This window comes from Kogia breviceps, chromosome 1 (genome assembly GCF_026419965.1).
Source record: "Kogia breviceps isolate mKogBre1 chromosome 1, mKogBre1 haplotype 1, whole genome shotgun sequence".
Taxonomy (NCBI): domain Eukaryota; kingdom Metazoa; phylum Chordata; class Mammalia; order Artiodactyla; family Physeteridae; genus Kogia; species Kogia breviceps.
In genome coordinates, this window is record NC_081310.1 from 56,635,718 (window position 1) to 56,660,681 (window position 24,964).

The 24,964-nt window shown below is 48.7% G+C and overlaps 2 protein-coding genes across 2 annotated transcripts; one reads left to right on the plus strand and one right to left on the minus strand.

Annotated features, from left to right (window-relative positions):
• Positions 1-323: 323 nt before the first annotated feature.
• Positions 324-14,526, plus strand: LOC131753284 (ATP-binding cassette sub-family C member 6-like). Its single transcript, XM_059058413.1, has 5 exons — positions 324-404; positions 3,221-3,351; positions 8,770-8,973; positions 11,513-11,690; positions 14,386-14,526. The coding sequence occupies exons 1-5, from the start codon at positions 324-326 to the stop codon at positions 14,524-14,526; spliced, it is 735 nt and encodes a 244-aa protein (XP_058914396.1).
• Positions 14,527-19,776: 5,250 nt separating this feature from the next.
• LOC136793587 (Golgi-associated RAB2 interactor protein 4-like) lies at positions 19,777-21,091 on the minus strand (the record flags this gene model as incomplete). The annotated part of the gene is made up of 1 exon (XM_067025904.1): positions 19,777-21,091. A coding segment is annotated over exon 1 (729 nt), but the record flags the coding sequence as incomplete, so codon positions are not given.
• Positions 21,092-24,964: the final 3,873 nt, after the last annotated feature.

The following is a 24,964-nucleotide window of genomic DNA, read 5'->3' on the forward strand; positions in this document are numbered from 1 at the left end:
GAGCAACTAAGCCTGTGTGCCACAACTACCGAGCCCGAGTGCCCCAACTTCTGAAGCCCGTGCTCCTAGAGCCCGTGCTCCGCAACAAGAGAAGCCACCGCAATGAGAAGCCTGCGCACCGCAACGAAGACAACGCAGCCAAAAATAAATAAATAAATAAATTTAAAAACAGAGAAAGAAAAAAGAAAACCAGAGAGGACCAGGATGAAGTGGGGAGGTGGGCAGGGGCCAGGCCATGCAAGACTGTGTCTAGGAATGGAGAGTTTTTATTAAACCATTGAAGGGTTTTATGGGAGGAGGGAAAAAAAAAAAAAAAGTCGCGCATGCGCACAGTCACCACTGCCCACAAGGGCACAAGCCGTGTGCGTGGGCGGTTGGTCCAGTCGGCGCCGGCCTCCTGCGATGTTCGTTGAAGTGAAATTGGGTCCTGGTGCCAGTCTAGTCAGCCTTGAGACTCCTGTGCCGGCTGTTCCTTCTTCTGGAGAGGATGAAGCCACGGAGTCTGCTGAGGTAATGGCCTGGAGTTTTTTTTTTTTTTTTTTTTGGTGGTACGCGGGCCTTCCACCATTGTGGCGTCTCCCGTTGCGGAGCACAGGCTCCGGACGCACAGGCTCAGCGGCCATGGCTCACGGGCCCAGCTGCCCCGCAGCATGTGGGATCTTCCCGGACCGGGGCACGAACCCGTGTCCCCTGCATCGGCAGGCGGATTCTCAACCACTGCGCCACCAGGGAAGCCCTGGCCTGGATTTTAATAGGTGCTAAGTGACCTCTTTGCGGGAGGCTTCAGGGTTCGATTCATGCTTACACTTAGGGACAGACGAGGTTCCCTCTTCTTGGGGGCCCACGGGGGTGGGGACCGTCAGCTTAGGGCACGTCAGATGTCCTTTGCTACATCCACTACAATTTAGACGCTTCAGATATTTAGTATCTTTCCTCGCGGTGCACACTCAACCTTGGCGGAGAAACTCAACAGTGGTGGTGGTCACATCATTTAAAAAGAAACATTCTCTTATCAATAAACCTCCTGACTAGAATATTCAAATCGAATCACTATGCAACTTTAATCATCTTCTTTAAACCCCGCCCCCCGGCCCGCCGCTTATCAGGCCCACTAAGTAGCCTCCTGAGGGACCATCACAAAGTCTCTTACCAGGAGCTCCATGGGAGGAGGGATTGATCCCCGTGCTCACATCACCAGGCCTGAGGTGACCCTGCACAGCCAAAGAGGAGTGAGAGAGGGGAGAAGGGGAGCCCACCCTCCTTCTGCCACCTGGATTCCTCTGGGACTCAGGAACCCAGCTGAAGTTGTCTCTCTGCCCTCACATACCCCTCACACACTCAGATTTCCTCCTCAGAGCCTCTTCCTTGCCCAGGTGGAGCCATGGCTGTGTGTGACAGCTCAGTTTCCATCTACCCACCAAACCCAACCTTCTCAATGACCCCGTGAAGGCCTGCTTTCTTCGAAGACTCCTTTCCTGACTGTCCTGCCCCTCCTAGACGTCGCACCCCAAACTCACTCTCTCCCCCACCATCGTTAAGGCAAAGGCGTTTATTTCCCCACAACACTGAGAGGCCCGCGTACCGCAAAAAAATAAAATAACATAAAATAACAAAGGAAACTTTCTATCGCTACCAAACTCAGAAAAATCTAGAATCCCTTGCCATGTAGAACACCAGAAATAATTTTAGTGAAAACCAAGTACTGTGAATAATTTCTGGATCCAAACTGTTGCTTGCCTGAGTTTGCTCTGCATTAGAAAAGGGAACTGGAAAGTCTCAAAGAGGAGCTCAAGACCAGCTCCAAACAAGACCTTCTCCTTGGTGTCAGGAGAAGAAAGAGACCTAAAAAGATAAGAACACTCCTGCTGTGGAAGTCTGCAGTCGTTAATTTCTTGTGCGTGCGTGTTGGTTTGAAAACTGGCCCCAATAGACGGTAGGCTTGGAGAGACGGAAGAAAGAGGCAGCCACTCCAGACTGGTAGGAGGCAGGGTTAACGCGCAAGAGAACTTACATATGAGGCTTGTCTTGAGTGCCGCAATATGAGTAGATCTCTGCACTTGCCCACCAGAATCTCAACAGTTTACAGAGAGGCCTTAACAGGGTTCAGACACATACACGCCGTCCAGATGGTATAACACTTAACTGCTGCATCCTTGAAGTAGCTCCTAGTGTGAGAACAGTGGGTGGAATGTACATTCCAAGGACAGGAGAGGGAGGAGCCTCAGATTGCCTGGGTCCAGGTCACAGGTCCACAAGTGGTCACATCCTCTCGGTGACCTCTTCCAACAATGCACCCACTACAGTCATCTCATATACCAGTCCCAAGCACTGGGAAACGCTATTATTTTAAGGTGAGAAAATTGAGGTCCATTGCTGGGCAGTGAGTGACTTGCCCAAGGTCACAGGGCTGAAAAGTAGTGATTTTTATTTGACAAATCCTGTGCCCCGAGCCAGGATGTGAGGATCCAGAAGAGGGAGAATCAAGGCAAGTACTTTCTTTGCCCCTGTGGAGCTCACTGTCCAGTGGAGGAGAAAGACTAAATAAATAATCAGACTGAAAAATTAAATAATGATAATTGCAGCAAGCATTATAAAGAAAAAGCTCAGGAAACTAGAGGATCTTGCAGTGGGAGAATCTACCTGGACTTGGGTGTGGGGGGGTCATCAAGTGGGCTCTTAAGGAAATCACATGTAGGCTAGAGGTGAAGGACAAGTAAGAAATGGCAGGGAAAAAGTTTTAAGCAGAGTGACGTGCATGTGCAAAGGTCCCGAGGCCAGGTGGCTGGCGCAGTGACGGAGGAGGAGAATGGGTACATTTAAAGCTGAGGGAGGAAGGAGTTCAGGTTTCCTCCACAGTAATAGTTTTCTTCAACTCAGGACTTCTGACTCCTAGGGAGGTTTATTTCCCCTGTCACATGTCACCCTTTGGTTAAGTCACTTAATCTCTCTGAGCCACTGTTTTCTTTCTTTTCTGTAAACTGGATCAATAGTAATCTACTGTATAGACTCACATGAGAATTAAATGAGATGTTCTTTGTAGACCAAGAAGTGCCCTCCAGTGTTAGCGCAGTTAGGTAAATTGCTTTCCTTGTACCGAGGGGCCAGCAGAGGTGCAGAGAGGTGAAGTGACTTACTAGGGTCACACAGCTACCAAGCCAAGACCCTTCAGGGATGGACACAGGAGAGGAGCTTGCTCTGGTGATCCTCTTTTACAGGTTAGTTTGGAGGGTCTACTGGATGGAAGCCGCTGGGACCAAAAGACCTCTGGTCGCTTGGGAGAGAAAACTCCTCAGAAGAACTTGTTTCCCAGCTTGAAAAGGAATGGACAAGGAACCGCAGCGCAGCCCAGCGGTGAGTGTGTGGAAGATGGGCGCTCAGCCCAAAGCTGGGTCAGCAAATCACTCGACCCCAAATACAACCACGCCCCTACTCCAGGCTCCACCGCCACAGTCCCCTCCCTGTCAGCTGACCTCACTAAGCATTAGCAGGTTGGGCTCAAGATGCTTTTCCTCCCAGATGCTTTGCAGGTTCCAAAAGGATATTGACAGAGGGGGAACCTCTCCAGGCTCCCAGAAGGAAGCTCGGATGGTGGGATGGAGGCAGGGAACAGAAGGACTATTTTAAGACTGGGGGTGGAGAGGTAGGTATGGTCCATAACATGCAGGCAACTACTCACTTACTACTTAACCTGAGTGATTAGTTTCCTGGCTTTTAGTTTTCTTATCTGTTCAAGGAGTGGGGGGGGGGGATGCCATTAGCCCTAGCTCCTCATAGCTTGTGTGAGATGAGAAAAAAAATAGATTTATAGAAAAGAACTTAGCGAATTTCTTAAAAATGGTAAAATTTCCAGCAATATCGGTTATCCAGAGGATTTCAATCTCTTTCTAGTCTTGCCCACTTGCCTCACTCTTGCCCTCTCTGGCATCTCTGGAAACTTCTGTGAAGTGCTCAGAGCCTGAGGAACCTGGTTTGTGAAACTTTGGTCTAGAGAAATAAGCTCTCTAATAGGATTAATTAAACCCGGGTTAAACATAGCCCTGCCATCGAGTAGTTGATGACCTTGGACAAGTCGCTTGACCTCCCCGGGGCCAGGTGTTTCAGGGCACAGACAAAAGTAGCTCTGTGGAAAGTTACAGGGTTCCCCTGCATACTCTATTATTTTGTGGTGATTGTTATAGGTGGCTAAATCCCACAAATTAGAAGGAGCCAGAGAGAGACCGAGTCTGCTGGCTCCCATAGCTGAGAAGGTAGGTCTGGCCTCAGGTGTGGCTGGATCCAGGACTTGAATGACGTCCAAATTCTTTCCCTCCATCTCTCAGCTCAGCTGTTGTCTGGGCACTGGTCTCTCTATAAACGCCTGTCCTGTATCATGCCAACTCAGCAACCCCTACTACCATCCACATAGACAATCCCAAGGAAGGCCTTTTATTAGCTGGCTTGAATCCTGTGCCTCTCAGGAGCCATTCCCATGGCTGGAGAGCAGGCCCCATAATTGGTGGTCCCTTCAGAGCCACACAGGGAGGGGAAGAGCTGCTCCCCAAAGGAAGGGAGTATGTTTTGCAAAAGGGGTAAGTAATATGAGCAAATCAAAAGAGCAGCTCTCGCTCTCACCCCGGGCATATCTTGCTGTACGGTGAGTTTAAGTACAGCTGAAGTGACTTTTGAGTGGCAGAATTAATTCAAAAGGACCCTGGAGGTCTTGTCCACCCTCTCCCAGCTCTGGCCTCCCCTGCCAGCCTGGGAATGATAGTCACCCAGTGTTAGAGCTAGCACATAGAAACACTCTCCAGAACAGTTTGAGAATCCGTGAACAACTGACAGAAAGAGAGGAGGATGGCAGGGTTGTAGAGAGATCTGGTTCAGGCATTTTCTAAGCTGACTCATTACACACCAAGAGAACTTTGGTTTTATTTCTAAACTATTTTGCAGCCTTTGGGGGAAGGGAGAAGATGTCATCTTAAGAGGTCACAGACCAATCTGTCTGCTGGCCAAGTCAGGGTCACAGGTGTGTTTGGCCAGCACGGTGTCTTGTTGTTTAAGGTTTTTTTCTTTGTTTTGTTTTTGGAGAAGTCACCAACATTTAAAATGTTGGAGATGTCACAGGAAAATGTGGAATTTTGGCCTCTCTTCAAGTAGAATGGCAGTACTGGGCCACATCCCTGCATGGCAACAGGAGGGTGGATCTGGGTAGCAGCTTCCCCATTGAACAGGGCATGTGAGCTGCAGTCGCCACCACTCCCTTTGATATCCCCCAGCTTACACCTGGCCACCCACTCATGCCCCCTGCCTTGGCCTGTGGTCATTTTTGGGTCCTGCACTAAATGGCTTTGGGGCCACAGACCAAAGACCAGCCACCAGTCTAGAGACCTTCCCTGATGGAAAGTGAGACCAGCTAGAAAGGAAGAAGTTTGTTCCCAAGCCTGCAGGCTGAACACAGTGACTCAGAATTTTGGTGTGAGCAGCTAGAACAGAACAGAGCAAAACATCCAGCGGGAAAGAGGCTTTCACAGTGGCCTCTTCACCCACCCCATTTTATGGATGGGAACACCGAGGCTCAGAGGGAAGGGCATTTGGACCTCGGTTTTCCTGCTCAAAGGCCAGGTTCTATCAACCAAACCAAATCATTTCCTTCCTTCCTTTGCTTCCTTCCACAAATCTTTATTAATAGCAAGCAGTAGGCCCTTTGCACACATCACTCCCTCTGTTTTTTCCCATTCACTGGACAAGTATTTATTGAGCCACTTATGCATTCAGGTGCTGAACTCGGTGCTGGGGGAAATACGAGTAAAAAGAAAATACAAGCAGGAAGCCTACCCACCTGGGTCCCACTTTAGGCGGGGCGGGAGGCGGCGGGGGCGGGGCGGGGCGGGGCGGGGCGGCGGGGTTGGCCCTGGTTGGCACTTGCCCAGCCCAGTGGGTGTGCAGCAGCAGCTGAGTCAGGACCAGCACCCAACATCGGGCATCGAGGCACGGTGCGGACGCCGCGCTGGCCTTGCCTCCGACCCGGACCGACCCCAGGCAAATTGTGGGTGCCAAGGAGAGGCCACATCTCAGGGCTACGGAGGTGACAAGGGAGAGAGGTGAGCGCAGGGTTAGAAAAATGGCTGAATTGCAAATCCCGGAAGGGGAGGTTGGGGGGTGGGGGTCGGCTTCAAGACAGGGGTAGAAAGTTAACATTTGCTTATTTCTTAGCAAACCGGGTGGTAAAGACTGGTTCCTTATAGCCTCTTGTGCTAAAAATACCACTTTTCCTTTGGACTGCCTGCTGAGATTTGTCCCTCCCCTCCATCCTGAGTAGATGCTGAGAGGATTCTTGAGGGGAAGGGAGGGAGGGACTGGACGTCTGGCTTGTGGTGGAGGGGTATTCACACTGCTGGCTGGGCCTTGGGGGTAAAAAGGCTGACTTCCGGGGTCTCAACCCACCTCTCTGAAAAAGGAGGCCCAGGCACACCACCGATCCTTCAGCTAGTTCAGGTGGAGTGGGACTAGGCGGTTTGCTTTGCTGGACAACAGGAAACTTGTATCTGTTTAAACTGGGCCAAGAGACTAGTTGCACCTGGTCCTAGTGAAAGCAACCAACAGGTTAAGTCCAGTGTCACGAGGAGATCTTGAAAAGTTCAGTCTATTCCCAGGTAGTGAGTGCTTGATTCAGTGCCTGATCTGTGCCAGGCCCTGTTCTGATGCTGGGGATACAGCAGTACACAAGACAGCCGTGGCCTCTTGTTCCAGAAAGCTGCTTTTTGGTGGAGAAGACAGATAATTGCAAGTTGAAGTAAATGCTGGGACAAAAAACAAGGGACTGGGATAGAGGACCAGAGCTCCTTTAGTTGTACCCTGCAGGGAAAGTGTCTTTGAGGAGGTGATGTTGAAATTGAAGTCAAGCCTTGGGAAGAGCGGGGCAGAGACATTCCAGACCATGGAGAGTCTGTGCTGAAGTCCTGAGAAAGGTAAGTTGTGGATGTGTCAAGGAGCTGAAAGAAAACCAGAGAGGGACTTCCCTGGTGGTGCAGTGGTTAAGAATCCGCCTGCCAATGCAGGGGACACGGGTTCGAGCCCTGGTCTGGGAAGATCCCACATGCCGCAGAGCAACTAAGCCTGTGTGCCACAACTACCGAGCCCGAGTGCCACAACTTCTGAAGCCCGTGCTCCGCAACAAGAGAAGCCACCGCAATGAGAAGCCTGCGCACCGCAACGAAGACAACGCAGCCAAAAATAAATAAGTAAATAGATAAATTTAGAAACAGAGAAAGAAAAAAGAAAACCAGAGAGGACCAGGATGAAGTGGGGAGGTGGGCAGGGGCCAGGCCATGCAAGACTGTGTCTAGGAATGGAGAGTTTTTATTAAACCATTGAAGGGTTTTATGAAAAAAAAAAAAAAAGTCCACCCACCTGGAGGTCTAACAGAACAGATAAGAAAAGGAGAGAGTTGGAGACAGTGAACATGGCTATGAAGGCAATGAATTAAATGGTGTGATACGATGGGGAGGGGTGGTCAGGGGTAGCCTTTATAAGAAGGTACCATCCTTTTGGCATTCAAGACCCAAATAGCAAGACGTGAGCGGCAGGCATGCCCAGCTCACGATGGAGGCCAAGTCACAACTCTCCAGAGATGCCAAACTAAACAACAAGCCGGGTCAAGGGGTGAGGGGCAAGACCTTGACCTTGTTAATGAGGGTCTGGGTACCTGCACTCATCAAGGGTTTTTTTTTTCCGTTTTCCTTTCTTTTTAATTTTTGGGTGGGGGGCGTGGGGCTCACAAAGAGGCTCTCTGTGAATCGTGAGTCAAGATGTGGGCTTAAATCCCTGCTCCGTCCTCTATGTGTGACCTCGGGCACCTGTCACACCTCTCAGAGCCTCAGTCTCCTCCAAGGTAAAATGGGGACCCCATGACACCCATGGGGCAGGGAGGTTGAGAGGAGTTGATGAGCTTGTGTGTGTAAAGGGCTGATCCCAGTGCCTGGCCCTGGGTCCCAGCTCTGAAAACAGCACTGAAATTCTGATAACCCTGTAAGTTGTCAGAGCTGGAAGGGACTCAGAGAGTGGGGCCAGCCCCATCCTTTTGCATATGAAGACAGAGAGGGGAGCAGCCTGCCCAAGGCCACACAGTAACTGCACTGTCAGTAGCTGCATCACTGCCAGCCTCTCCCTATGGCCTAGAACCAGCCTGCTTCCAGAAAGGCCCTCTGGCTTCCTCCCCTCCCTCCTTCCCCCTTCCTCTCCCTGTGGCCTCTGATGATGATCATGGGCCAGGGATCTTAGGCATCATGGCTGCCTGAGCTTCCATCTGTGGTTTCACTCAGACCAGGTGTGCCAGGCCCACAGACCTCATCTGTGATTCTAAACCCATTCTGAACCAGTTCTAAACTACCTCAGGGCTGGCTGGTTGTGGAAGAAGGGGAGGGCTGCGTAAGGGATCAAAAAGTTCTGGGCTCTGAAGGTTGGGATCAAATCCCAGTTCTTACACTTCTCAGCTGTGTGCCCTTGGACAAGTTGACCTTCTGAACCTCAGTTTCCTCATGTATGAAATGGGGTTACACCTGAGGGCACTTCTCCAGGGTTTTTCTTATAGGGGCACTAATCCCATTCCTGAGGGCTGCACCTGCATGACCTAATCACCTCCCAAAGGTCTCACCTCCTAATACCATCACACTGGCGATTAGTTTCAACATGAATTTGGGTGGTGGTGGTGGTGGTGGGGCGTGGGGTGGGGGAGACCCAAACATTCAATCTTTTACAAGGACCCAGAGCTGATTTCTCCTCTCCCCTAAGGCACACCAAGGCGACAACATTTAAAAGGAAAGGAAACCACGGTGCGGAGACCCCAGAGACGGAGACCCTCCTGCAGCAACAAGGGGGCAAGAGGGGCCCACTGCTGAGGGCCATCTGGCACGTGGGCTGCTCCACCTTCCTCCTGGGGACCCTCAGCCTCATCATCAGTGATGTCTTCAGGTTCACGGTGCCCAAGCTCCTCAGGTGGGTCCAGGCCTTGGGTGCCTCGCTGAGGCTGGTGGTCCCATTAACGGCGTCCTTCCAGGACCAGGGGACCTTCAGCCCTCCTCCTGCCTCTGCCTAGACCTCTGGTGCTCAGGGCACTGAGGGTGGGTGAAAAGGATACTCAGGAAGGACCACTTAAACAAGAAAGTGAGTGACCTTGGGGAGGGAAAACGAGTGAATTCTAGCCTGACTCTATCCGTTTGCTTTTGCTATACAACAAAGCCCCTCAAAAGTGAGGGGCTTAGGGCTTCCCTGGTGGCGCAGTGGTTGAGAGTCCGCCTGCCGATGCAGGGGACACGGGTTCGTGCCCCGGTCCGGGAAGATCCCACATGCCGCGGAGCGGCTGGGCCCGTGAGCCGTGGCCACTGAGCCTGCGCGTCCGGAGCCTGTGCTCTGCAACGGGAGAGGCCACAGCAGTGAGAGGCCTGCATATCTCAAAAAAAAAAAAAAAGTGAGGGACTTAAAGCCACTTCTTTAGCTCATGATCCTGTGGGTCAGCAATTCAAGCTGGCTTCAGCTGGGTGATTCTTCTTTTCTTGGCTGGGTTCACTCATCTGTCTGCAGTCACCTGTGGGGCTGGCTGGGGACTGGCTGGTCCAAGACAGTCCCAGCTGGGATATCTTGTCTCTGCTCCGGTGGTCTCTCATCCTCAAAAGGCTAAATCCGGCTTGTTCACAGGGCCATTTGGCAGGATTCCAAGACAAAGCAAAAGTTGCATTTTCTCGTGAGGCCAAAGCTGGTTGCACAGCCAGCCCAGATTCAAGAGGTGGCATGTTAATGTGTTAGGGCTGCCATAACAAAGCACTACAAACTGGGTGACTTTAAACAACAGAAATTTTTTTCTGGTGCTTATCTTTTCTACTGTTCTTTCTTTTCTTTTTTAATTGAAGTACAGTTGATTTACAATGTTGTGTCAGTTTCAGGTATACAGCAAAGCGATTCAGTTATATTGTACATACATATGTCAATATATTCTTTTTCAGGTTCTTTTCCCTTATAGCTTATTACAAAATATTGAGTAAAGTTCCCTGTGCTATACAGTAGGTCCTTGTTGGTTATCTATTTTATAATAGTAGTGTATATATGTTAATCCCAAACTCCTAATTTATCCCCACCCCTTTTCTCTTTGGTAACCATGAGTTTCTCTTCTATGTCTATGGGTCTATTTCTGTTTTGTATATAAGTTCATTTGTATCATTTTTTTTAGATTTCACATATAAGTGACATCATATGATATTTGTCTTTCTCTGACTTACTTCATTTAGTATGATAATATCTAGGTCCATCCATGTTGCTGCAAATGGCACTATTTCATTCTTTTTTATGGCTGAGTAATATTCCATTGTATACCTATACCACATCTTCTTTATCCATTCAGTGGACCTGGAGGTTGCTTCCATGTCTTGGCTATTATTGTAAATAGAGCTGCAGTAAACACTGGGATGCACGTTTCTTTTCAAACTAGAGTTTTCTCCAGATATATGCCCAGGAGTGGGATTGCTGGATCATAGGTCAACTCCATTTTTAGTTGTTTAAGGAACCTCCGTATACTGTTCTCCATAGTGGCTGCCCCCATTTACATTTCCACCAACAGTGTAGGAGGGTTCCCTTTTCTCCACACCCTCTCCAGCATTTATTATTTGTAGACTTTCTGATGATGGCTATTCTGACCGGTGAGAGGTGATACCTCATTACAGTTTTGATTTGCATTCCTCTACTAATTAGCGATATTGAGCATCTTTTCATGTGCGTTTTGGCCATCTGTATGTCTTCTTTGAAGAAATGTCTATTTAGGTCTCTGCCCATTTTTCAGCTGGGTTGTTTTTTTGATATTGAGCTGTATGAGCTGTTTGTATGTTTTGGAGATTAATCCCTTCTCGGTCACATCGTTTGCAAATATTTTCTCCCATTCTGTAGGTTGTCTTTTCGTTGTGTTTATGGTTTCCTTTGCTGTGCAAAAGATTTTAAGTTTAATTAGGTCCCATTTAAACAACAGAAGTTTTTGTCCTCACGTTACTGGAGGCTAGATGTCCAAGATCAGTGTTGTTTCTTCTGAGGCCTCTCTCCTTGCCCAGACAGCTGCCTTGTCGCTGTGTCCTCACGTGGTTTTTCCTCTGAGCACATGCACCCCTGGTGTCTCCTTATGTGTCCAAATTTCCTCTTCTTACAGGGACACCAGTTGTATTGGATTAAGGCCCATCCTAACGGCCTCATTTTAACTGAATCACCTCTTTAAAGGTCCTATTTTCAAATACACAGTCGTATTCTGAGGTACTGGGGGTTTGGACTTTAACATATAAATTTTGTGAGGACACAGTTCAGCCCATAACAGGTGGCGGTAAAAACTTCACCTGTTGATTGGTGGAGACGCAAGTCACGCTGAAAATGAGTGTGGACAGTGGGGGAAATGATTGCAACCATTTGTGTAGAAAACAAAAAAGAACCCCATACTGTCTGGTCCTCCAGACCTGGCCAGGCTTAGGCAGAGGCAATAGCCATGGGTGCCCTTTCTCACCAGCCTCTTCCTGGCGTTTATTGGTGACCCCGAGACCCCAGCCTGGAAGGGCTGTCTTCTCGCCATGCTGATGTTCCTCTCTGCCTGCCTGCAAACACTGTTCGAGCAGCAGCACATGTACAGACTCAAGGTGCTACAGATGAGGCTGCGAATGGCCATCATGGGCCTGGTGTACAGAAAGGTGAGCCGCAGGGGAGAGGCGTGGCCTTTCCTCTCTCTCCATCCTGTCCCAATTCACAGACAAATGTTCCAGCCAAGAAGTGGAATGTTCCTGAACCGTTACTGTCATCAGTGCCTAAAACCACACTCATTCATCACTTTACTCATGTTTGCCCACACCACACCCTCACCTTCTTGGCTATTTCTGTAAGGCTTGCGTGATCTGACCCTGGCACCTCTTCTAGCTGATTACATCACACACTTCCTTCACACTTCTTTCACTTTCCTCCGGCCCCACAGGTCTTCTTTCATTTCCTGAAGCACGCCAAACAATCTCCCACCTCAGGGCCTTTGCACTTGCTGTTCCCACTGCCTGGGCACCCTTTCCACAACTCTTCATGTAGTGAACACTCACCCCCCTGAGGATAAAGGGCTAACCTACGGGCTCTGTGGAAACTGGATAAAGGTGGACTGTCAGCTATTTTACCCGGTAACACTGCTTACAATTAAAATGAGCCCTGACCCCTTGGTAAATTGCATCTGGGCTGAAAGTTCTGCCAATGAACTATGATACCCGGAGGTAAGCCATAGCATTGGGCTTGGGCTTCTCTCTGCAGTGATTCTTGTCCCCTTGGGGGACCTTGGAACCGAAACCTGTGAGGCTGCTGCTCTAAGAGATGTTGGCCCCTCTGGGGTCTGGAGCATCTGAGCAAGGCAGTCCTGTGTAAGCCCCTTTCTGTCACACCTGAGCTGTCACTTGGGAAAGAAGGGGGCAAAGGGATCAGCTCCTGGGTGGCCGTGTAGCTCCTGAATTTCAGGCCACATCCCCCTGAGCACACTGGAGCTGGTGTGGCCTGTCCGGTCTCGGGAGTCCACACATGGAGCTGAGGCTGCAGGAAGATGACCCGAAGGCTTTGCTCTTCCCATCCCCACCCTTGGGGCAGCTGCCTTCATCACCTGATGAGGTCATACCCCTCCACTCTGCCCTCTGGGCTGCTTCTGTTTTAACTGTGTCTTCTTACTTTCTGTATCTGGTGCTTTGACATCTGGGGTCTTGCTGACCCTGGAGGGACTGCCCCTCTGTCCCTCCCAGGATCAGCCAGTTCCCAGAGATGCTAAGAGACTCATCTGAAAGCATCTCTTTCACATGCAAGCCAACCAATCCAGAGCTCACACCCCAACTGCCTCCTTTTTGGGCCCTAACACTCTAGGCCACTATCCCCTGCCTTAATCGCCCCGGGGCAGGGTACCAGACAATGAGGCCCAGCTCCTATGCCTAGAGCCCGGTGGAATTATTCAAACTAGCCAATCCTAAACCTGCTTACCCTGCCTGACCTTCCCATGAAAACCACAACAAGCTCTTGCCTGTGGTCCCCCCAACCCTGCAGCATCCTGGTGCTTCCCCAGTGGCCCCCTCATAGCATGGGGTGCCCCCTCCTCTTGAGATCTGTGAGTATAATAAACCCTCTTGTCAAGGGCAGTCTTCTCTGATCTGTGGGCTTGCCATGCCTGAATAATGATAAAAACCTATATTTGAAAACACTTCTTCATGGCACTCATCATAATTACTATTAAAGGATGAACTATGTACATCTTTATTTAATTTTGTCCCCCAGCTCAAACTCCACTCCGAAGAGAGCAAGTGCCCTGCCTCTGTTGATCACAGTACTCACCTCAGAGTGAGGCCCAGAGCAGGTGCTCGGTAAAGATTTGAAGATTTTTTTTTCAGATTTCTACACTCAATCATTGCCAGCTCACCACTTCACCCCCTCACTTCTTCCCTGACACACTCAGCAGAGAGAGAGAGAGGACTGCAAGTAGAACGTAGCATTCAACAGGTTGGAAGGGGTCCACTGTGACCCCAGAGTTAGGGCAAATTTGGGGCTGCCAGAAAACCAGCTTGGTGTCTGAGAGGCACACCGAATGCCTGCAGGGGTCAGTCTAACACCCTGTCTAGCCCATGTCGTGCCTCTGTCATCCTGGATTCCAATCCTGGCCCAGTCACTTAGGAGCCCTCTGGCTTTGGGCAAATTGGTCAATTTCTCTGTGCCTCAGTTTCCTTAGCTGTGAAATGGGGTTAATAATTCTGCATCTCACTGATTCTAGTCTCACGTTTTTTTTCTCTTTTTAACTTCTGAAATCAAGATGTTTTAATTTAGTTGGCATTGATGTTTTTTCCCATAGTGATACAAAAGTAGAGAGTACTTTATCCACAGTGTTTTAGATTGAATGAAATATGGCAGTACCTGCTCCATACAGTTGTCTGATGTGCCCCATCACGGAAAATGGTGAAACTGTTAGTTTATTGAGCACAGTGCCTAGGCTGTAGCGCTCAGCAGATGACCACCATTATCAGCATTATCACCATTATCAACTATTGCTTTCACCACTCGCTAGTAGTATGTTATTAATTGTTATTAGTCCAGTGCTTTAGGGGTTTCAGGGTATTTTCATTTTTGTCTTCTCCCTGGAGTCTCACAATGGGAGGTTAGCTGAGGAGATTTTATTAGCCCACTTTGCAGATGAGTGAACTGAGGCTCAGATGGTAAAGAAATCTGCCTCAGCCAGCAGGGGCAGCACAGCTTAGACCCCAGCCTGCTGGGTGGCTGTTCTCTTGCTCAGTCCAAGCCGTGGGCCTCCCTCCCTCCTGGGCCCTTCCTCCCTCGTGGTCCTCCCTAACTGCCCCTCACCCCCTCCTTCCCTCCCTCCTGATTCAGGTCTCCATCTTCTGCCCCTCCCAGGTCCTGGCTCTGTCCAGCAGCTCCAGAAAGGCCAGCACAGTGGGGGACGTGGTCAACCTGGTGTCTGTGGATGTGCAGCGGCTGACTGAGAGCATCACCTACCTCAACGGGCTGTAGCTGCCGCTCATCTGGATCATCATCTGCTTTCTCTACCTCTGGCAGGTGTTCTGGGGCAGAGAGAGCTGGGATTTGAGTTGAATCCTCCTCACCCCCCATCCCCCTCCTCCTCCCCCTCCCCTTCCTCCTCCCCTCCTCCTCCTCCCCCTCCTCCTCCCCCTCCTCTTCCTCCCCCTCCTTCTCCTCCTCCTCCTTCCTCTCCTCCTCCCACTCCTCCTCCTCAATCCTATCTCCATCTGCACACTGCGGGCTGATGTAATGGGCAAAGTCTTAGACAAGGATGACCTTCACTTCACCTTGGGCTGGATGCTCACCTTTCAGGGCCTCAGTTTCCTCATCTGTATGATGATGATGGTGATGACATTGGCACTTTTTGGGTGTGATATCGGGGTAACAAGTGAGCAGATTAGGCATGTTTTGAAGTTACCAGTAATGGTAGGGCACCATCACCACCACCACTACCAACAACAAAAAAAAGGGAAAGAACATTTAGGGGAAAGAATTTACTACTTGGTTTTCAAAAAGCATTAAGTAGCCAACCAGGCCAAAAAAAAAAAAAAAAATCAGAACTTTTTCTAACTTTCTTATATCTGTTTTGTGGTGCAGGATTTTCTTTTTTCTTTTTAATTAAAATCACAGACTTTGTAGTGGGACTGCCTGGGTTCGAAACCTGCTTTCAGCACTTGCTAGTTGTAAAACCTTCCAGTAAGTAACTTAGCCTCTCCGTGCGTCATTTCCTCATTGGCAAAGTGAGGACTGTAATTAACCGAAGTGCCCCAGCCCTTGAGTTGCTGAGGAATTAAATGAGCTAATACCTGTGAAGCACTTAGATAGCATCTGGGACACAGCTATACCCTATAGGTGTTTAATTGTCTTGTTGGTTATGCATGGGGGTGGGGCAGTTCATTTGAAGATCTTCTTCAGCTCTGCTCCATGAGGGCTGGTTCCAGGCTCACAGACTTTTCTGTAAAGGAGCAGATTGTAGATATTTTAGACGTTAGGGGCCATAGGGTCTCTCTCAAAACTATTTAACTCTTCCCTTCTAGTGCACAAGCAGCCACAGGCAATACTAATCAAACAGGCCTGGTGGTGTTCCAATAAAATTGCTTATGGACACTGAAGTTTGAATTTCATGTAATTTACACATATCATGAAATCATCTTCGTTTGATTTTCTTCAATCATTTTAAAATGTAAGAACGATAAACAATCTTTGTATGGCTTGAGGTCGGCATGTAAACAGGTGGAGAGATCTGGCCCATGTGCTGTGTTTCACAGGCCCCTGGGTGAGTGTATCAACGGCATATTGATTGTGAGTGAGTGTGGAATGCTCCAGAATACCAGCTGTGTGTTATCATCATTATTGTACCTCTGCTACTGCTCCAGTGTCCCCATAATAAGGGCTTGGGGCCTGGACACTTTTGGACTTGCTACCTTGCAGTCTAGGACCTAGCATACAGAGGGTGCTCAGCAAGTGCATAACTGTTGGCTGTTATTATTAGAGAGAAAGGGAGGAAGGACACTGGGGAAAATGCAGGGCAGTTAAACAGGCCGACCCGTGACTCAAGTGAAACTGCAGACAACACACCCATCACTTTCCCTGACTCTTGGCAGGTGGTCCTAACATCAGAAAGTCACCATGAGACCCTGGTAAAGGGGGAGCGGTAGGAATTGGGGTTGCTACCGTTAACATTTGTAGCATTTTTGCCAGAGAGAGTGTATTTAACCTTCTGTTCACATTCCTTTGACTATTCTCCCAGCCCCGGCTGTAGGCAGGTGTTTGCCTTCTGGGCACCTCTCCATTTGGCCACTGGGGGGCGCAGTTGCTGCATAAATGAAACACTGGCTTGCTAGGGTGTCAAGATTAGAAACTAAACATTCTTAGGGGCTGAGAGCTGAAAATGAGGCCCACAGACTGAAGAGGGGGGTGGGACTCGTCTAGAGAATGGACCCAAATGACCTCAGGAGGAATCTCACATTACAGCCACTTAAAAATCATTTACCCTACTCTCCAGCTCCGCATTTTCCAGATAGAGAGATGAAAGAGGGAGGGAAGATAACTGTCCCAAGTCACAGAGCTGGGGGGTAGGGCTGCCAGACAAAATACAGGATGTCCAGTTAAAGATGAATTTCAGATAAGCAGAAGAATTTTTATTATAAGTATATCCCAAACATGACATGGGATATGCTTATACTAAAAACTTATTTGCTGTTTATCTGAAATGAAAATGTCACTGGGCAGGCAGTTTAATATATTTATTTGCTAAATCTGGCAACCCTTGTCAGGGGATAATCATTGATTGTATGACACCAGCACTCACTACAGGCAGACTGGGAATAGCTCCATTTCCATTTAATGTGAGCAACTGCAGCTTAGGGAGGGTCAGTAACTTGCCCAAGGCCACACCAGTGTGTGTAAAGTCAGCATTTGAACCCAGATCCCGATTCCAGAGTCTGTCTTCACCGTTCTAGCCAGGCGCGGCCCATCTACGTGCATGACCCGTCTTGACTGTGACCCTGCCCCCATTCCATTTTGTGAGGTGCATCATTCCCCCTCTCTCCCATCCCTAACGGAGATGGACTCCATCTTCCACAGGTATTTCCATCTGAGGAGCCCATGAGTCCTGGTCTCTATAACCTGGTAGCTGCCCTCATTGGACTCTCTGACACCTCCCTGCCTTAGGGCCCAAGTCTGAGCCTCCCCCCACCCCCGTAACTACAGCTGGGCTTCTGGAATTGTCTCGTGACATCCTGCCCTTTGTCTCCAGCTTCTAGGACCCTCGGCCCTCACCGCCATCGCTATCGTCCTGAGCCTTCTCCCTCTGAATTTCTTAATCACCAAGAAGAGGAACCACCATCAGATTTGGTATGGAGAAACCCTTCTGAGTAGGGCATTCCAAAGTTTAATTAGTGGCTGCAGGAGGACTGGACGCTGGGTGTTCCAGGAGTGAAGGCTGGAATTCCAGGTGGGAGCGTGTTTATGGCTGCAGCGCCGGTCATGCCAGAGGCTAGAGGTAGAAGCCAGGGAGCCAGACGCAGCTCAGGGGGTGGTCTGGATGCTCTCGAGAGAAGGCCAGCTAAGAGCTGTGAGCTCACTGAAGTCCGATAACCGGCTCCCAGCCCCCACCCCTCCCTCCGCTCACTCTAGTAAAATTGATGCTCATCTCTGTAGTTTTGGAACATGATGGTAAGAATGCTGGTGCCTCGGGTTCTTGTGCCGGTCCTATCTCAGGCTTGTTTGCTTGCCTCCTTCCCGTGCCCCGGACAGGGCTTTGCGTAAAGAAGTGGGCTGGTGGATGACTGTTCTGCAAAGATCCCATGTGCGACTGGAGCAGGTTACCTTCTCTGAGCCTCAGTGTTCTTACCTGGAAAGTAGGCATATCGTTCCTTCTTTTCCTAATAACCAAACCAGCGTTCTTGTACTTTACCTTAAATAAATGTAATTTAAAGATGCCAAACCTTTCGGACATCACCTTTGTGCATAAAGAAAAGTGAAAAATAGAGAAAGGCATTGGCAATAACTTCATCACAAGTGCCGCGATGCTGATTTCAGAGTTAGTAAAATGTGAAAAATACACCACCTGTGTACCTACCATCTTGCCTAAGAGACGGAGCGATTCCCAGCAGCACTGACAGCCTTGTGTCAACCTCCTTGACCTAGCCTTTCCACCCTAGAGAAAACTGTCCCAAATTTTGTGTTTACTCTTCCCTCACGTTTAGCTACAGTTATTTTTAAAACATGTACCCTATGCAATACATTGTTTGGGCTTGTTTCAGAATGGTTCCGTGAGTGGAATTGTATCCCATTCTTTTGATGTTTTTAAAAATCAGGAGAAGTTGATCTATGCTAATGTGTGTAGCTCATTTATTTTTCACTATTGAATATTGCACTCACTTCATAGTCTGCTGTATTAATTCTGTTGATGGAAATTTGGGCTGTTTCCTGTGTTTTGCTGTTAAGTTATTTTTGCTATATACATTCTCACAGTTGTTCCTTAGAACATGTGTGTTTCTCCAGGGTATATACCTGGCAAGGGAACGGCTAAGTCTAGGTGAGAGTGCTTGCTGTTCTGATTGCTAGCCACTACGGCTGCCCTTATTTCTGTCCACTGAATAGCCCGAGGGGACATGCGTCCCTGTTCTTGCTTTGTTTACAGGCCTTCAGAGGGAATAAGCGTTTATAAAAAACAATAGGGGCATAGTGAAGGAGAGCTTCCCAGGCCATAGTCTGACTTTCCACCATGGCTGTGGGGTGGGGGGGGCAAAGCCAGAAAGGAGTGGAGGCCAGATGGAGCACCGCTGTTGGCGCTGAGCATGTGTGTGAGGTGGGGCTGCGCTTGACTGGACACTGGGTCTCAGACTGTGGCGCAGCTGACCTCCCAGAATCCACTGTGAGGCTCCGTCTGGGCTTCGGGACCTAGAAAGTCAGACAGAACACGGCATGCATTCTCAGATTTTTATTTCAATTTCCGTAGGAAGCTGCAATGGGCTCTCCAGGGGTATTTCCCTGAGCCCTGGTTCCCTTTGCAGCTCCCAGCTCTAGGTCCTTCAGCGGTCGCTGGCTCCGTGGTCTCAGATGTCACAGCACCAGTGATTTCCAGGCCCTGGCCACTCTCTGCTGTCTCTGTGATGGCCTCCATTCGGGTCCCTTCCACTGCCTTCGGCGGGATGCTCACATATTCCTCGCGTGAGGAGGCCACACTGTCTTTGTCGTAAGCTTGGCTCTGACATTCCTGAAGAAAGAGCCGATCCTGCTGAGTCTCTTGGTGATGGAACCTGAACTTGCTGTAGGTAAGCTCCTGCCCGATTTGTGCGAGGTCCTGGACTCGTTGGTGATGGGAGCACGGCTGATGGCTTTGTGAGCAGTGCCCTGCTTGTTGTCCCCCGGGCTGCCGTGGCCTTTCTCCTTTTGGTCGTCTCTAGTGGCTCTCCGGCTGCCTGAGCCCGGGCCGGCTGCTTTTTGGATGGTCTTGTTCCCCGCAGTGCCCCCAGTGGCTGTGTTGGTTTTACTTGCTCCTGGACCCTTGCTGGCTGTGGCTGCTATGGCCGTGCTCTGCTCTTCGGGGGCAGGAGACTGGATCTCTGCCACGCTAAAAGCACCCTCTGCGGTGCCGCCTGCCACCCCTGCTGTCTCCACCTTTGTCGTTGCCCGCGATGCTGACTCTTTGTCAAGCACTGTAGGTTTTGCTTTGGCAGTGGCCACATCGGACATGGTATCGGGCTTGTGGGAGTCCAGTTGGATCCCCTCCCCGCCAGCAAAAGCTGCAGACCCGACCGCGGCCACCTCAGAGGGTGTGTGGAGGCTCCTGATGCTCACCTGGTCCTCATCCCACTCTCCTTGGAAATCCTCCACTGCCGGGCTCCTCCCGTCCTCCTCCTCCTCCTCGAACAGAGTCCTGCAGATCATGTCCCCGGCTGGAACAGCGTAGGTGCGGCTGTGACCGTCCAATGGTGGTCGCAGGAGGTAAATCAGCTCTTCCCAGTAGGCGAAGAGGTCTTCCTGCGCGTCCAGAGGGGCACACAGCTGCAGGTAGAAGGAGCGGCCAGTGGCAAACTTCACGCGCAGCTGTCGTTTGTCACGATCGTGCGTGGAGATCCTCACAAACTTCAAGGGAAGGAGCCTGGTGAGCTCTAAGGTCTTGGCAACCTTGTGGCTCTTCCCCTTGGTGGGCTGGCTGTGCTCAGCGTGCTGTTCACAGCCGGTGGCCCGTCGGGCCAGCAGCATGATGTCTGGGAGTGGGAGGACGGGGCTGGTGGATACGATGCCCACGGTCACCGTGCAGTCACAGTTGTGCACGTCAATCACGTGTCCCCTCTTCGTGATCTGGATAAAGTCGCTCTCGAATATCGGCGCGTACTTGAATATGTCGTATTCGCCGTTGTGCAGTTGCTGCTGCAGCTCCCCCATGGTGCTTTTGAACAGGCCCAGCCCGGTGCTGCTCTGGGCCGTGTGATACGGGAGCAGAGAGTCCCCACTCATGGCTGTCTTCGATCACTGCCAGGCAGCGTGGTTAAGGCGGGCCCCTGGCTCTTCCCTCCCTCGGCCTAATGGGCCGAAGAGCAGAGCGAGCTGCGGTGCTCCTGTGTCACGCAGGCGGCCTTATGGCAGGTCTTCCAAGCCCAGCCCACAGGCCCCCACCTTTGCCTCAGGGTCTCCCAGAGGCAGGGGTGTGGGTAGGGGCACCGATGGTCACAGCGGGGACTCTGTAGGGCGGCTGGACCCCAGGCTGAATCTCTTCAAGTGTGTAGAGAGGTATGGTAGGCTCCCCCTCGGCCTCAGCTCACTTCCGCTTCTGGGTTTTTATCTCCCCAAGCGGCTGTGAACGTCAGTCCTAGTGAGAGAAGTAACCACTTTCTCGGCCTAAGGCCCTGGCACAGCCTATTTATCCTCTGATGCCCTTTGTGACCTATCACTGTCACATAGCCCTTTGCCTCATCCCCCAGCTGCCCCGCCCCGCCCGCCCAGTGCAGGGCCCCCATCCTCTCCCAAACGCGCCATTGCCCCCGCGGAGGACAGGCCCATGCTTCCAGCGACTGAGGTGGCTACTAGAATAAAAATGTCTTCAACTGGGAAAATTTTGTGTGGGTCCTTTTTCTTTTCCTCCCCCAGATTTAGCTACTGGATGAAATCTATAGGAATGTATGATGATGGGCTAAATTTGAACCATTTAAGCCCATGGTTTAATTGTATCGAATAACGTAGAGCTGGCAGTGGCGATCCTTAGTCTGTCCTTTCATAACATCTCAGTAAACGTCGATGGTGATTTTTAATAATAACATTAAAAATTGGTAGGAGGAGGCAAGAAAAGATAGAGACAGACAGAAGACTACATTAACTATTTAGGGGTTCTGGCTGCTAAGATCAGGAAAGGAACCTCAGATCCAGAACTGCCCTCCAAGCCCAGAAACCGTGAGGTCTCACCAAAGATTTCTCTTCTTGTTTTTTTGGTTTTTTTTTTTTTTTTTTTTTCCACTGCGTTGGGTCTTTGTTGATGCACGAAGGCTTTTTCTAGTTGCGGCAAGCGGGGGCTATCCTTCGTTGTGGTGTGCAGGCTTCTCATTGTGGTGGCTTCTCTTGTGGCAGAGCACGGGCTCTAGGTGTGCATGCTTCAGTAGTTGCAGCACGCGGGTTCTCGGGTAGGTGGGCTTCAGTCATTGTGGCGCGTGGGCTCAGTAGTTGTGGCTCCTGGGCTCTAGAGCGCAGGCTCAGTAGGTGTGGTGCACGGGCTGAGTTGCTCCACGGCGTGTGGGATCTTCCCCGACCAGGGATCGAACCCCATGTCCCCTGCATTGGCGGGTGGGTTCTTAATCACTGTGCCACCAGGGAAGTCCTCACCAGAGATTTCTATGAGACTTCTCTCCTGGACAGTTGCACGTGCAAGCCCCTTACCTGACTGAGTGAGATGGGTTGTAGTTTTTGATGATCAGCAAAGCCTAAGTAAATCAATGCCCACGTGGGAAGTCCTCAGTCATCTTTCAACTGCCCGTTCAAATGGTACCTCCTTTGAGGAGCCTCCCCTAAATTACCTAATCGAACCTATTCTTCCTTCCACTGTGCTATTGTACAATCTCATATGTGTCTCTTTTACAGCATTAATCTTATTTTATTCAATTTTAGATTTACTGTATTATTTTTAAAATTTCATATTAATTTAGAATTATCTTGTCATTGTCTAGAAACCACGGTTGTCTTCAAATATGGTTGCATTAAATTTATAGGTCCATTTGGGGAGAATTGACATTTGATAATCTTAAACCTTCTAATCCATGCGGGTGATACTATCTAGTCTTTTATTTAAACATTTTAAATATCTCTCGGCTTATACAATGTATTATAAAAATTCACTGTAGATGTGTTGCACATCTTCCAGTAAATTTATCCCTAAATATTTGATGCTTTCTGATATTATTGTCAATGGGATTTGTAAGATTGTAATTTTCCAGTTGTTCGTGCTGGTTTATTGGTTTTTGTGTGTTGATCATGTGTCCTTTCACCTTGCTAAATTCACTTACTAATTCTAGTTTTGGTGTTTTTTTGTTTGTTTTTTTTTAAGGATTTCTTGGAATCTTCTCTGTAGACAATGATGCTGCCTGTAAAGAAAGTTTTACTTTTTCCTTTCCAAACTGTGTGACTTTTATTTCATGTTCTTGCTTTATGCATTAGCTAAAGGCTCCAGCCTAGAATTGAATAGATGGGTTAAGAGCAGTTATCTTTTCATTGTTCCCTCTCTCAGGGGAAATCTTCAATCTTTCACCATAAAGTATGTTGTTAGCTGTAGTTTTATTTCAGAGTTGCCTTTTGTCAAGTTTAAGAAATTCACTTCTAGTTTTAGTTTTCTGGGCATTTTTATCGTGCAGGATTATTGGTGTTTTTCAAATGCTTTTTCTGCATCTATTGAGCTGAATACTTGATTTTTTTTTTTTTTTTTTTTTTCCGGTACGCGGGCCTCTCACCGCTGTGGCCTCTCCTATTGCGGAGCACAGGCTCTGGACGCGCAGGCTCAGCGGCCATGGCCCACGGGCCCAGCCGCTTCGCGGCATGTGGGATCTTCCCGGACCGGGACACGAACCCGCGTCCCCTGCATCGGCAGGCGTACTCTCAACCACTGCGCCACCAGGGACGCCCTGATTACTTGATTTTTAATCCTTCATTCTGTTAATGTGGTCAAGTACACTGATTGTTGTTTAGATGCTGAGTTGGCCATTCACTCCTGGGAAACCCCATGTGGTCGTGGTGCATTATTTGAACATATTGCTGGATTCAACTGGCCAGAATTTTGTCAGGAATTTTTGTATCTGTATTTATGAACGATGCCGGTCTGTGATGTTTTTCTTGAACTGTTTTTGCCAGAATTGATATAAAAGCTTGTTTTTAATTAAAATTTATTTTTTAATCAAACATATACATAATTTAAAATCATCAGATAGTGCTAGAAGGCTGATGGAGTAAGTAGCATTAGTTTCAACTACAGATAATTTGGAACGCCAAAGATTTGCACTTAAACAAGATATATATGTATTCTCATTTAAAAGCAGTCTGAAAGGAAGGGAGTCAAGCTGGTATGGCAGCTCCACTGTGTCATCAGAGACCTAGGCTCATTGTCTTTTCCTGGTTATCCTTAGGGTCACTTCATATTCCAAGATGGCTGCTGGAGCCCCATTCATCAAGTCCATATTCCAGGCCATCAGCAAGAGAAAGGGGAAGGAAAGAGAAAGGTGGTCTGCCTCTCACTTTTACAGAGCCTTCCAGAAGTCCCACATGACCCTTCTAGTTATGTTTCTTTGGCCATCATTGTATCATATGACCACATCTAGTTGCAAGGAATGCAGGGAAGTGTAATCTTTTAGCTAGGTACATTGCCCAGGATTTACTGAGGAAGAAGAGGAGGATGGATACAAACATTATGCTGAGGCAAAAAGGCCAAGACACAAAAAGGGTACACACTGTATGATTCCATTTATCGGAAACTCTGGAAAAGCCAAATCTAATTTCTAGTGACATTACTGATTGCAGGTCAGGACTGAATGGGATGGGGCAAAAAGAAACTTTGGGGAATGATGGAAATGTTCTGTAACTTGATTACATGGGTGTATGAATTTGTCAGAATTCATCCAAATGTATACTTAAAATGGGTGCGTTTTTGTGTATATACTTCAATAAAGTTAATTTTTATAAGTTCGGACAATCTCAGCAACCATAACAAAACTACTCTTAAATTTTGTTCATGTCCGTCATGTCTTCATTCGTTTGCTTTCCTTTACATGACTGAAATCAGAACGTACCTAATGACTTTGAATCTTGCTTTTTTCATTTAACATTACATCATAAAATTTTCCATATTGCTTCATTAATTTTCATAATCACCATTTTAAATGACTCTATAATCTTTTGGGAATTGAAAATGTAATCTATACTTACAGTAAAAAAAAAAAGAAAAAAAAACACAAACAAACTTCGGAGACCCCCTACACAGTAAGAGCTAACTCTTCCCCTGAACTCTGACCTTTAAGGCCCCTTACTTAGAAGTAGTGGACAATCCAGTTTCTAGTATGTACATTCAGAAATATTCTATGCATATAAAGACAAGATGTGAACGTCTTTCGCTCTCCTTTTAGACATAACTAAGACAATACAAGATGCTTGCTTTTGCCCATAATACAGCTTGGTTACCATCTCATGTTCATACATCAAAAGGGGCCTTGTTCTTTTTAACCACTGCATGTATTCTACAGTGTACTGAACCAATATTGATAAGCACTTAGGGTTTTCCCAGGTTTTTTTTTCTGTTTCCCATACCACAAGGTATAATGTTGAAGTTTTGACTCAGCTATCAATTTACAGTAGATGCCACATTCCAAAGGCAGTGCTAGCCTGTATGCAAAATGTGCCACAAAAGTAGCTGAGAGGTTGTCACATGATCATTGAAACCTCTCAGCTA